General features: G+C 33.6%; 1 protein-coding gene across 1 annotated transcript in view; it reads left to right on the top strand.

Moving 5' to 3' along the window:
- The window catches only part of LOC102805687 (uncharacterized), an 88473-nt gene that overhangs the window by 26773 nt on the left and 45349 nt on the right, over positions 1-16351 (top strand). Inside the window, exons 11-14 of the mRNA XM_085497534.1 lie at positions 1-88; positions 499-730; positions 889-983; positions 1165-1358. Coding sequence (XP_085353660.1) covers positions 1-88; positions 499-730; positions 889-983; positions 1165-1358 — 609 coding nt within the window. The remainder of the gene's footprint in view (positions 89-498; positions 731-888; positions 984-1164; positions 1359-16351) is intronic.

Genomic DNA, 16351 nt, shown 5'->3' with positions numbered 1-16351 from the left:
AAAACCCCGTTTACTGGACCATTGAAATATGATTTTGAAACGAAAACATTTCTGTTTAGTCGCGACCCTAAAGACAGATCTGTGCGAGGTAAGTAGATTTGTCTCTCTCTCTGGTACTTTTATATCTGACACAATAAACAACAAAATAGAAATGCAAATGCCTGCCGCCATCTCATAAAGCGCTGCTGAGCCACGAGACTTGATTTTTGCCTCTCACATAGTATTCCATTCTCTCTTATCAGCACGTTCCCAGTTGCAAATGCTATGGTTGCATAAGTCAATGCAAAAGTGGAGAAATAAAACACAACCGTATGGTTACCCTCAATGACATTTCGACGGTCATTTGTACCTGAAGTTTATTAACTACAGTAGGAACAAGTAACAGCTACGGAAACTGCCCACTGTATTATTACCATATTAGGGTCTCATTTACCTAAAAATATAAGTTATATTTATATCATCGAATAATCATAATTTGACTTGAAGCTTGTGTTTCAGGTAATGGTCTCGGATTGAAAGTTGTCGGCGGCAAACACGTACCACGAACAAATAACATAGGCGCCTACATAGCAGCGATATACCCAGGAAGTGTGTGTGAGCAGACTATTGATTTGAGAGAAGGTGACCAAGTGCTTGAATGGAATGGTGTCAGTTTAAGTGGGCTAACTTACGAAGAAGTGCAACAAGTAATAAGGTCTTCGGACGGGGAAGTGGAATTGAAAGTAAAATGGTGAGCCAACAATAAGACAACATTAAGCCAACAATAAAAATAAACATGTGACGATATGTATTGTTGTCAATTTGTTGTAATATTTATTCCATGTGAAGAATTGTTCATGTGCAGTATGCATTAAATGTATCTATGTTCTATTATTGTTTTTTTCAAAGTGGGGCAAATATGTGCGAATCACCGCGACGTCCACCGCCCAGTAAACAACCAAGCGAGAGCTATCAATCTTCAATTGAAAACATAGCGGGCGAAGGTAGGCGCGTAAATTTTAATTCACCTCATCTTTGTGTAAACAAACGTATTAAACACACGTCCTATACGTCGATATGCAAAATATGCTGCTCACGCGGTCAATTACTTACTTATTATACAACATTGTTATACTTTTTTAGTTGATATATCAATGAAATGATGATCTTATTTATTTCCATTAGTACCCAATACGACAGATGATCAACAAAACTCGCCAGGTCTTGGAATTGATCCAAATCAACTGAGCAGACGATTAGAAGGGATATCAAGAGCTCAATCTCAGTCGGATTCTAGTGGATCGGTAAAACACAGCAGTCCTACGAAATGGCCACAATCTCCGACTGCGTCTTCGCCAAGCGAACCTTCAACACCAAAGGTAAATTCACATAGACTATTTCATTCTAGGTGGTATTAACTTTGTATTAACATATGAAACCATACACGACGATCAACTAATATGATATATACTTGTAATTACTAACGCGCACATGGAAAGTAAAAGAAAAAAATCGGGATTTTGCATCCACAAAGATCAAATCGTGATTTCTAATTATCACGTAGGCAACGTTCAGGACACATTTGATGGTTATAAAATCTATCGTCTTCTTTAAACGTGGTAGAACACGTGATAAGGTATGTGATGTAATCGACTCAAACAATCTATGTGGTGACGGGATCTGTGTAATTTCTTAGTTCTGTAATCTCTGTTATCCTGTTAGTTACTGAAATTACTATGGACCGAGTATTGTCATTAACGTGGTTTTCAGTACAAAACCATTAGGTAATCACCGTACTTGACAGCTTTTATTTTATAACATGACCTTCGTAGCATTCACGCCACTCCGCATATCAGATAATGCATTAGGAAGAGTGAACATTTTCAGAATAAAAGATACATACACAAGAATCAACCTCATAACTGCGATAATCGACCAATCCCTGCTCTGACAATTACATCTGATTCCTCCAAGCTCAGTATTCTCGCAACGGAGTATTTTTATGTTCGTATTCAACAGCAAATTGCCCATAAAACATCAACATATGGATTATCTATTAACGTCTTAGCACTAAGAGTTCTACATTCAGTGCTGCAATATACTGCAATGTATGTTATGTTGTCAATATATTATGTTTAATCATTATTATTATTATCATATTTCTCAAATTGATTTACATATCAATATTTGCTTGCCGAATATAATATGACATTGTATATATATCTCTATACATTTTATTTTATAATTATATCATTGCAAGTTTTCTATAAGACAATATAACGTATGGTGTAAGCGTCATTGCATTAAATTCAAACTCTCTATTCTTCTACATTTTCCCTTTTCTTATTTGCAATGTTCTTATAACTTTGTCTGATATTGTATCTTCAGTGTCACTATTTGCTATGTAGTTTAATGATGTACTAACTATGTTTCCACACGTGTTAATGTCATTTGACACCATCTGTACAAATTTCAAGTCATTTGTGTTATTAATAGTTATAATATTACCGTTTCGCTATGTCTTCGCTGATGTCTTCACTCACTTTATACATTAAATTTAATTATTGAAGGGTAATATATATTATGAACATTGGCAAAAGTTTATTTGTATTCAATGATTGCCATATAAACATTGACACACGTGTGTTTGTATTAAATCCTTCTTATATGAACACGGGCACAAGTATGGTTGTATTAAACGATTGTTATATGAACATAGACACAGGTATGGTTGTTTTTAACGACTGTTATATGAACATGGGCACAAGTATGGTTGTATTAAACAATTGTTATATGAACATGGGCACAAGTATGGTTGTATTAAATGATTGTTATATAAACATGGGAACAAGTATGGTTGTATTAAATGATTGTTATGTGAACATGGGCACAAGTATGGTTGTATTAAACGATTGTTATATGAACATGGGCACAAGTATGGTTGTATTAAACGATTGTTATATGAACATGGGCACAAGTATGGTTGTATTAAATGATTATTATATGAACATGGGCACAAGTATGGTTGTATTAAATGATTGTTATATGAACATGGGCACAAGTATGGTTGTAATAAACGATTGTTATATGAACATGGGCACAATTATGGTTGTATTAAACGATTGTTATATGAACATGGGCACAATTATGGTTGTATTAAACGATTGTTATATGAACATGGGCACAAGTATGGTTGTATTAAACGATTGTTATATGAACATGGGCACAAGTATGGTTGTATTAACCGATTGTTATATGAACATGGGCACAAGTATGGTTGTATTAAACGATTGTTATATGAACATGGGCACAAGTATGGTTGTATTAAACGATTGTTATATGAACATGGGCACAAGGATGGTTGTATTAAACGATTGTTATATGAACATGGGCACAAGTATGGTTATATTAAACGATTGTTATATGAACATGGGCACAAGTATGGTTGTATTAAACGATTGTTTTATGAACATGGGCACAAGTATGGTTGTATTAAACGATTGTTATATGAACATGGGCACAAGTATGGTTGTAATAAACGATTGTTATATGAACATGGGAACAAGTATGGTTCTATTAAACGATTGTTATATAAACATTTGCACAAGTATGGTTCTATTAAACGATTGTTCTATGAACATGGGCACAAGTATGGTTGTAATAAACGATTGTTATATGAACATGGGCACAAGTATGGTTGTAATAAACGATTGTTATATGAACATTGGCACACGTATGGTTGTATTAAACGATTGTTCTATGAACATGGGCACAAGTATGGTTGTATTAAACGATTATTATGTGAACATGGGCACAAGTATGGTTGTTATAAACGATTGTTATATGAACATGGACACAAGTATGGTTGTAATAAACGATTATTATATGAACATGGGCACAAGTATGATTGTATTAAACGATTGTTATATGAACATGGACACAAAATTGGTTGTATTAAACGATTGTTATATGAACATGGGCACAAGTATGGTTGTATTAAACGATTGTTATATGAACATGTGCACAAGTATGGTTGTATGAAACGATTGTTATATGAACATGGGCACAAGAATGGTTGTATTAAACGATTGTTATATGAACATGGGCACAAGTATGGTTGTATTAAACGATTGTTATATGAACATGGGCACAAGTATGGTTGTATTAAACGATTGTTATATGAACATGGGCACAAGTATGGTTGTATTAAACGATTGTTATGTGAACATGGGCACAAGTATGGTTGTATTACACAATTGTTATATGAACATGGGCACTAGTATGGTTGCATTAAATGACTGTTATATGAACATTGGCACAAGTATGGTTGTAATAAACGATTGTTATATGAACATGGGCACAGGTATGGTTGTATGACACAATTGTTATATGAACATGGGCACTAGTATGGTTGCATTAAATTATTGTTATATGAACATGGGCACAAGTATGGTTGTATTAAACGATTCTTATATGAACATGGGCACAAGTATGGTTGTATTACACAATTGTTTTATGAACATGGGCACAATTATGGTTGCATTAAACGATTGTTATATGAACATGGGCACAAGTATGGTTGTATTAAACGATTGTTATATGAACATGGGCACAAGTATGGTTGTATTAAACGATTGTCATATGAACATGGGCACAAGGATGGTTGTATTAAACGATTGTTATTTGAACATGGGCACAAGGATGGTTGTATTAAACGATTCTTATATGAACATGGGCACAAGTATGGTTGTATTAAACGATTCTTATATGAACATGAGCACAAGTATGGTTGTATTAAACGATTGTTATATGAACATGGGCACAAGTATGGTTGTATTATATGATTGTTTTATGAACATGGGCACAAGTATGGTTGTATTAAACGATTCTTATATGAACATGGGCACAAGTATGGTTGTATTACACAATTGTTTTATGAACATGGGCACAATTATGGTTGCATTAAACGATTGTTATATGAACATGGGCACAAGTATGGTTGTATTAAACGATTGTTATATGAACATGGGCACAAGTATGGTTGTATTAAACGATTGTCATATGAACATGGGCACAAGGATGGTTGTATTAAACGATTGTTATATGAACATGGGCACAAGTATGGTTGTATTAAACGATTGTTATATGAACATGGGCACAAGTATGGTTATATTAAACGATTGTTATATGAACATGGGCACAAGTATGGTTGTATTAAACGATTGTTTTATGAACATGGGCACAAGTATGATTGTATTAAACGATTGTTATATGAACATGGGCACAAGTATGGCTGTAATAAACGATTATTATATGAACATGGGAACAAGTATGGTTCTATTAAACGATTGTTATATAAACATTTGCACAAGTATGGTTCTATTAAACGATTGTTCTATGAACATGGGCACAAGTATGGTTGTAATAAACGATTGTTATATGAACATGGGCACAAGTATGGTTGTATTAAACGATTGTTATATGAACATGGGCACAACATTGGTTGTATTAAACGATTGTTATATGAACATGGGCACAAGTATGGTTGTATTAAACGATTGTTCTATGAACATGGGCACAAGTATGGTTGTATTAAACGATTGTTATGTGAACATGGGCAAAAGTATGGTTGTATTACATAATTGTTATATGAACATGGGCACTAGTATGGTTGCATTAAACGATTGTTATATGAACATGGGCACAGGTATGGTTGTATGACACAATTGTTATGTGAACATGGGCAAAAGTATGGTTGTATTAAACGATTGGCATATGAACATTGGCACACGTATGGTTGTATTAAACGATTGTTCTATGAACATGGGCACAAGTATGGTTGTATTAAACGATTATTATGTGAACATGGGCACACGTATGGTTGTTATAAACGATTGTTATATGAACATGGACACAAGTATGGTTGTAATAAACGATTGTTATATGAACATGGGCACTAGTATGGTTGCATTAAATTATTGTTATATGAACATGGGCACAAGTATGGTTGTATTAAACGATTGTTATATGAACATGGGCACAAGTATGGTTGTATTGCACAATTGTTATATGAACATGGGCACAAGTATGGTTGTATTACACAATTGTTTGATGAACATGGGCACAAGTATGGTTGCATTAAATGATTGTTATATGAACATTGGCAAAAGTATGGTTGTATTAAACGATTGTTATGTGAACATGGGCACAAGTATGGTTGTATTGAACGATTGTTATATGAACATGGGAACAAGTATGGTTGTATTAAATGATTGTTATTTGAACACGGGCACAAGGATGGTTGTATTAAACGATTGTTATATGAACATGGGCACAAGTATGGTTGTATTAAACGATTGTTATATGAACATGTGCACAAGTATGGTTGTATTAAACGATTGTTATATGAACATGGGCACAAGAATGGTTGTATTAAACGATTCTTATATGAACATGGGCACAAGTATGGTTGTATTAAACGATTCTTATATGAACATGGGCACAAGTATGGTTGTATTAAACGATTGTTATATGAACATGGGCACAAGTATGGTTGTATTAAACGATTGTTATATGAACATGGGCACAAGTATGGTTGTATTATATGATTGTTTTATGAACATGGGCACAAGTATGGTTGTATTAAACGATTGTTATATGAACATGGGCACAAGTGTGGTTGTAATAAACGATTGTTATATGAACATGGGCACAGGTATGGTTGTATTACACAATTGTTATATGAACATGGGTACTAGTTTGGTTTCATTAAATGATTGTTATATGAACATGGGCACAAGTATGGTTGTATTAAACGATTGTTATATGAACATGGGCACAAGTATGGTTGTATTACACAATTGTTATATGAACATTGGCACAAGTGTGGTTGTATTAAACGATTGTTATAGGAACATGGGCACAAGTATGGTTGTATTAAACGATTGTTATATGAACATAGGCACAAGTATGGTTGTATTAAACGATTGTTATATGAACATGTGCACAAGTATGGTTGTATTAAACGATTGTTATATGAACATGGGCACAAGTATGGTTGTATTAAACGATTGTTATATGAACATGTGCACAAGTATGGTTGTATTAAACGATTGTTATATGAACATGTGCACACGTATGGTTGTATTAAACGATTGTTCTATGAACATGGGCACAAGTATGGTTGTATTAAACGATTATTATGTGAACATGGGCACAAGTATGGTTGTTATAAACGATTGTTATATGAACATGGACACAAGTATGGTTGTAATAAACGATTGTTATATGAACATGGGCACAAGTATGGTTGTATTAAACGATTATTATATGAACATGGGCACAAGTATGGTTGTATTAAACGATTGTTCTATGAACATGGGCACAAGTATGGTTGTATTAAACGATTATGTGAACATGGGCACAAGTATGGTTGTATTACATAATTGTTATATAACATGGGCACTAGTATGGTTGCATTTAATGATTGTTTTATGAACATTGGCACAAGTATGGTTGTAATAAACGATTGTTATGTGAACATGGGCACAAGTATGGTTGTATTGAACGATTGTTATATGAACATGGGAACAAGTATGGTTGTATTAAATGATTGTTATTTGAACATGGGCACAAGGATGGTTGTATTAAACGATTGTTATATGAACATGGGCACAAGTATGGTTGTATTAAACGATTGTTTTATGAACATGGGCACAAGTATGATTGTATTAAACGATTGTTATATGAACATGGGCACAAGTATGGTTGTAATAAACGATTATTATATGAACATGGGAACAAGTATGGTTCTATTAAACGATTGTTATATAAACATTTGCACAAGTATGGTTCTATTAAACGATTGTTCTATGAACATGGGCACAAGTATGGTTGTAATAAACGATTGTTATATGAACATGGGCACAAGTATGGTTGTATTAAACGATTGTTATATGAACATGGGCACAACATTGGTTGTATTAAACGATTGTTATATGAACATGGGCACAAGTATGGTTGTATTAAACGATTGTTCTATGAACATGGGCACAAGTATGGTTGTATTAAACGATTGTTATGTGAACATGGGCAAAAGTATGGTTGTATTACATAATTGTTATATGAACATGGGCACTAGTATGGTTGCATTAAATGATTGTTATATGAACATGGGCACAGGTATGGTTGTATGACACAATTGTTATGTGAACATGGGCAAAAGTATGGTTGTATTAAACGATTGGCATATGAACATTGGCACACGTATGGTTGTATTAAACGATTGTTCTATGAACATGGGCACAAGTATGGTTGTATTAAACGATTATTATGTGAACATGGGCACACGTATGGTTGTTATAAACGATTGTTATATGAACATGGACACAAGTATGGTTGTAATAAACGATTGTTATATGAACATGGGCACAAGTATGGTTGTATTAAACGATTGTTATATGAACATGGGCACAAAATTGGTTGTATTAAACAATTGTTATATGAACATGGGCACAAGTATGGTTGTATTAAACGATTGTTCTATGAACATGGGCACAAGTATGGTTGTATTAAACGATTGTTATGTGAACATGGGCAAAAGTATGGTTGTATTACATAATTGTTATATGAACATGGGCACTAGTATGGTTGCATTAAATGATTGTTATATGAACATGGGCACAGGTATGGTTGTATGACACAATTGTTATGTGAACGTGGGCAAAAGTATGGTTGTATTACATAATTGTTATATGAACATTGGCACAAGTATGGTTGTAATAAACGATTGTTATATGAACATGGGCACTAGTATGGTTGCATTAAATTATTGTTATATGAACATGGGCACAAGTATGGTTGTATTAAACGATTGTTATATGAACATGGGCACAAGTATGGTTGTATTGCACAATTGTTATATGAACATGGGCACAAGTATGGTTGTATTACACAATTGTTTGATGAACATGGGCACAAGTATGGTTGCATTAAATGATTGTTATATGAACATTGGCACAAGTATGGTTGTATTAAACGATTGTTATGTGAACATGGGCACAAGTATGGTTGTATTGAACGATTGTTATATGAACATGGGAACAAGTATGGTTGTATTAAATGATTGTTATTTGAACACGGGCACAAGGATGGTTGTATTAAACGATTGTTATATGAACATGGGCACAAGTATGGTTGTATTAAACGATTGTTATATGAACATGTGCACAAGTATGGTTGTATTAAACGATTGTTATATGAACATGGGCACAAGAATGGTTGTATTAAACGATTCTTATATGAACATGGGCACAAGTATGGTTGTATTAAACGATTCTTATATGAACATGGGCACAAGTATGGTTGTATTAAACGATTATTATATGAACATGGGCACAAGTATGGTTGTATTAAACGATTGTTATATGAACATGGGCACAAGTATGGTTGTATTATATGATTGTTTTATGAACATGGGCACAAGTATGGTTGTATTAAACGATTGTTATATGAACATGGGCACAAGTGTGGTTGTAATAAACGATTGTTATATGAACATGGGCACAGGTATGGTTGTATTACACAATTGTTATATGAACATGGGTACTAGTTTGGTTGCATTAAATGATTGTTATATGAACATGGGCACAAGTATGGTTGTATTAAACGATTGTTATATGAACATGGGCACAAGTATGGTTGTATTACACAATTGTTATATGAACATTGGCACAAGTGTGGTTGTATTAAACGATTGTTATAGGAACATGGGCACAAGTATGGTTGTATTAAACTATTGTTATATGAACATAGGCACAAGTATGGTTGTATTAAACGATTGTTATATGAACATGTGCACAAGTATGGTTGTATTAAACGATTGTTATATGAACATGGGCACAAGTATGGTTGTATTAAACGATTGTTATATGAACATGTGCACAAGTATGGTTGTATTAAACGATTGTTATATGAACATGTGCACACGTATGGTTGTATTAAACGATTGTTCTATGAACATGGGCACAAGTATGGTTGTATTAAACGATTATTATGTGAACATGGGCACAAGTATGGTTGTTATAAACGATTGTTATATGAACATGGACACAAGTATGGTTGTAATAAACGATTGTTATATGAACATGGGCACAAGTATGGTTGTATTAAACGATTATTATATGAACATGGGCACAAGTATGGTTGTATTAAACGATTGTTCTATGAACATGGGCACAAGTATGGTTGTATTAAACGATTATGTGAACATGGGCACAAGTATGGTTGTATTACATAATTGTTATATAGCATGGGCACTAGTATGGTTGCATTTAATGATTGTTTTATGAACATTGGCACAAGTATGGTTGTAATAAACGATTGTTATGTGAACATGGGCACAAGTATGGTTGTATTGAACGATTGTTATATGAACATGGGAACAAGTATGGTTGTATTAAATGATTGTTATTTGAACATGGGCACAAGGATGGTTGTATTAAACGATTGTTATAGGAACATGGGCACAAGTATGGTTGTATTAAACGATTGTTATATGAACATGTGCACAAGTATGGTTGTATTAAACGATTGTTATATGAACATGGGCACAAGAATGGTTGTATTAAACGATTGTTATATGAACATGGGCACAAGTATGGTTGTATTAAATGATTGTTATATGAACATGGGCACAAGTATGGTTGTATTAAACGATTGTTATATGAGCATGGGCACAAGTATGGTTGTATTAAACGATTGTTATATGAACATGGGCACAAGTATGGTTGTATTAAATGATTGTTTTATGAACATGGGCACAAGTATGGTTGTATTAAACGATTGTTATATGAACATGGGCACAATTATGGTTGTATTAAACGATTGTTATATGAACATGGGCACAAGTATGGTTGTATTAAACGATTGTTATATGAACATGGGCACAAGTATGGTTGTATTAAACGATTGTTATATGAACATGGGCACAAGTATGGTTGTATTAAACGATTGTTATATGAACATGGGCACAAGTATGGTTGTATTAAACGATTGTTATATGAACATGGGCACCAAGATGGTTGTATTAAACGATTGTTATATGAACATGGGCACAAGTATGGTTGTATTAAACGATTGTTATATGAACATGGGCACAAGGATGGTTGTATTAAACGATTGTTATATGAACATGGGCACAAGGATGGTTGTATTAAACGATTGTTATATGAACATGGGCACAAGTATGGTTGTATTGAACGATTGTTATATGAACATGGGAACAAGTATGGTTGTATTAAACGATTGTTATATGAACATGGGCACAAGTATGGTTGTATTAAACGATTGTTATATGAACATGTGCACAAGTATGGTTGTATTAAACGATTGTTATATGAACATGGGCACAATAATGGTTGTATTAAACGATTGTTATATGAACATGGGCACAAGTATGGTTGTATTAAACGATTGTTATATGAACATGGACACAATTATGGTTGTATTAAACGATTGTTATATGAACATGGGCACAATTATGGTTGTATTGAACGATTGTTATATGAACATGGGCACAAGTATGGTTGTATTAAACGATTGTTATATGAACATGGGCACAAGTATGGTTGTATTAAACGATTGTTATATGAACATGGGCACAAGTATGGTTGTATTAAACGATTGTTATATGAACATGGGCACAAGTATGGTTGTATTAAACGATTGTTATATGAACATGGGCACTAGTATGGTTGCATTAAATGATTGTTATATGAACATGGGCACAGGTATGGTTGTATTAAACGATTGTTATATGAACATGGGCACAAGTATGGTTGTATTAAACGATTGTTATATGAACATGTGCACAAGTATGGTTGTATTAAACGATTGTTATATGAACATGGGCACAAGAATGGTTGTATTAAACGATTGTTATATGAACATGGGCACAAGTATGGTTGTATTAAACGATTGTTATATGAACATGGGCACAAGTATGGTTGTATTAAACGATTGTTATATGAACATGGGCGCAAGTATGGTTGTATTAAAAGATTGTTATATGAACATGGGCACAAGTATGGTTGTATTAAACGATTGTTCTATGAACATGGGCACAAGTATGGTTGTATTAAACGATTGTTATGTGAACATGGGCAAAAGTATGGTTGTATTACATAATTGTTATATGAACATGGGCACTAGTATGGTTGCATTAAACGATTGTTATATGAACATGGGCACAGGTATGGTTGTATGACACAATTGTTATGTGAACATGGGCAAAAGTATGGTTGTATTAAACGATTGGCATATGAACATTGGCACACGTATGGTTGTATTAAACGATTGTTCTATGAACATGGGCACAAGTATGGTTGTATTAAACGATTATTATGTGAACATGGGCACACGTATGGTTGTTATAAACGATTGTTATATGAACATGGACACAAGTATGGTTGTAATAAACGATTGTTATATGAACATGGGCACTAGTATGGTTGCATTAAATTATTGTTATATGAACATGGGCACAAGTATGGTTGTATTAAACGATTGTTATATGAACATGGGCACAAGTATGGTTGTATTGCACAATTGTTATATGAACATGGGCACAAGTATGGTTGTATTACACAATTGTTTGATGAACATGGGCACAAGTATGGTTGCATTAAATGATTGTTATATGAACATTGGCACAAGTATGGTTGTATTAAACGATTGTTATGTGAACATGGGCACAAGTATGGTTGTATTGAACGATTGTTATATGAACATGGGAACAAGTATGGTTGTATTAAATGATTGTTATTTGAACACGGGCACAAGGATGGTTGTATTAAACGATTGTTATATGAACATGGGCACAAGAATGGTTGTATTAAACGATTCTTATATGAACATGGGCACAAGTATGGTTGTATTAAACGATTGTTATATGAACATGGGCACAATAATGGTTGTATTAAACGATTGTTATATGAACATGGGCACAAGTATGGTTGTATTAAACGATTGTTATATGAACATGGACACAATTATGGTTGTATTAAACGATTGTTATATGAACATGGGCACAATTATGGTTGTATTGAACGATTGTTATATGAACATGGGCACAAGTATGGTTGTATTAAACGATTGTTATATGAACATGGGCACAAGTATGGTTGTATTAAACGATTGTTATATGAACATGGGCACAAGTATGGTTGTATTAAACGATTGTTATATGAACATGGGCACAAGTATGGTTGTATTAAACGATTGTTATATGAACATGGGCACTAGTATGGTTGCATTAAATGATTGTTATATGAACATGGGCACAGGTATGGTTGTATTAAACGATTGTTATATGAACATGGGCACAAGTATGGTTGTATTAAACGATTGTTATATGAACATGTGCACAAGTATGGTTGTATTAAACGATTGTTATATGAACATGGGCACAAGAATGGTTGTATTAAACGATTGTTATATGAACATGGGCACAAGTATGGTTGTATTAAACGATTGTTATATGAACATGGGCACAAGTATGGTTGTATTAAACGATTGTTATATGAACATGGGCGCAAGTATGGTTGTATTAAAAGATTGTTATATGAACATGGGCACAAGTATGGTTGTATTAAACGATTGTTCTATGAACATGGGCACAAGTATGGTTGTATTAAACGATTGTTATGTGAACATGGGCAAAAGTATGGTTGTATTACATAATTGTTATATGAACATGGGCACTAGTATGGTTGCATTAAACGATTGTTATATGAACATGGGCACAGGTATGGTTGTATGACACAATTGTTATGTGAACATGGGCAAAAGTATGGTTGTATTAAACGATTGGCATATGAACATTGGCACACGTATGGTTGTATTAAACGATTGTTCTATGAACATGGGCACAAGTATGGTTGTATTAAACGATTATTATGTGAACATGGGCACACGTATGGTTGTTATAAACGATTGTTATATGAACATGGACACAAGTATGGTTGTAATAAACGATTGTTATATGAACATGGGCACTAGTATGGTTGCATTAAATTATTGTTATATGAACATGGGCACAAGTATGGTTGTATTAAACGATTGTTATATGAACATGGGCACAAGTATGGTTGTATTGCACAATTGTTATATGAACATGGGCACAAGTATGGTTGTATTACACAATTGTTTGATGAACATGGGCACAAGTATGGTTGCATTAAATGATTGTTATATGAACATTGGCACAAGTATGGTTGTATTAAACGATTGTTATGTGAACATGGGCACAAGTATGGTTGTATTGAACGATTGTTATATGAACATGGGAACAAGTATGGTTGTATTAAATGATTGTTATTTGAACACGGGCACAAGGATGGTTGTATTAAACGATTGTTATATGAACATGGGCACAAGTATGGTTGTATTAAACGATTGTTATATGAACATGTGCACAAGTATGGTTGTATTAAACGATTGTTATATGAACATGGGCACAAGAATGGTTGTATTAAACGATTCTTATATGAACATGGGCACAAGTATGGTTGTATTAAACGATTCTTATATGAACATGGGCACAAGTATGGTTGTATTAAACGATTGTTATATGAACATGGGCACAAGTATGGTTGTATTAAACGATTGTTATATGAACATGGGCACAAGTATGGTTGTATTATATGATTGTTTTATGAACATGGGCACAAGTGTGGTTGTATTAAACGATTGTTATATGAACATGGGCACAAGTGTGGTTGTAATAAACGATTGTTATATGAACATGGGCACAGGTATGGTTGTATTACACAATTGTTATATGAACATGGGTACTAGTTTGGTTTCATTAAATGATTGTTATATGAACATGGGCACAAGTATGGTTGTATTAAACGATTGTTATATGAACATGGGCACAAGTATGGTTGTATTACACAATTGTTATATGAACATTGGCACAAGTGTGGTTGTATTAAACGATTGTTATAGGAACATGGGCACAAGTATGGTTGTATTAAACGATTGTTATATGAACATAGGCACAAGTATGGTTGTATTAAACGATTGTTATATGAACATGTGCACAAGTATGGTTGTATTAAACGATTGTTATATGAACATGGGCACAAGTATGGTTGTATTAAACGATTGTTATATGAACATGTGCACAAGTATGGTTGTATTAAACGATTGTTATATGAACATGTGCACACGTATGGTTGTATTAAACGATTGTTCTATGAACATGGGCACAAGTATGGTTGTATTAAACGATTATTATGTGAACATGGGCACAAGTATGGTTGTTATAAACGATTGTTATATGAACATGGACACAAGTATGGTTGTAATAAACGATTGTTATATGAACATGGGCACAAGTATGGTTGTATTAAACGATTATTATATGAACATGGGCACAAGTATGGTTGTATTAAACGATTGTTCTATGAACATGGGCACAAGTATGGTTGTATTAAACGATTATGTGAACATGGGCACAAGTATGGTTGTATTACATAATTGTTATATAACATGGGCACTAGTATGGTTGCATTTAATGATTGTTTTATGAACATTGGCACAAGTATGGTTGTAATAAACGATTGTTATGTGAACATGGGCACAAGTATGGTTGTATTGAACGATTGTTATATGAACATGGGAACAAGTATGGTTGTATTAAATGATTGTTATTTGAACATGGGCACAAGGATGGTTGTATTAAACGATTGTTATATGAACATGGGCACAAGTATGGTTGTATTAAACGATTGTTTTATGAACATGGGCACAAGTATGATTGTATTAAACGATTGTTATATGAACATGGGCACAAGTATGGTTGTAATAAACGATTATTATATGAACATGGGAACAAGTATGGTTCTATTAAACGATTGTTATATAAACATTTGCACAAGTATGGTTCTATTAAACGATTGTTCTATGAACATGGGCACAAGTATGGTTGTAATAAACGATTGTTATATGAACATGGGCACAAGTATGGTTGTATTAAACGATTGTTATATGAACATGGGCACAACATTGGTTGTATTAAACGATTGTTATATGAACATGGGCACAAGTATGGTTGTATTAAACGATTGTTCTATGAACATGGGCACAAGTATGGTTGTATTAAACGATTGTTATGTGAACATGGGCAAAAGTATGGTTGTATTACATAATTGTTATATGAACATGGGCACTAGTATGGTTGCATTAAATGATTGTTATATGAACATGGGCACAGGTATGGTTGTATGACACAATTGTTATGTGAACATGGGCAAAAGTATGGTTGTATTAAACGATTGGCATATGAACATTGGCACACGTATGGTTG

This window comes from Saccoglossus kowalevskii, chromosome 3 (assembly GCF_978046115.1).
Source record: "Saccoglossus kowalevskii chromosome 3, keSacKowa6.1, whole genome shotgun sequence".
NCBI classification, from domain to species: Eukaryota; Metazoa; Hemichordata; class Enteropneusta; family Harrimaniidae; genus Saccoglossus; species Saccoglossus kowalevskii.
Note: the sequence above shows the minus strand (reverse complement) of the source record. Positions and strands in the feature narration are given on the sequence as shown.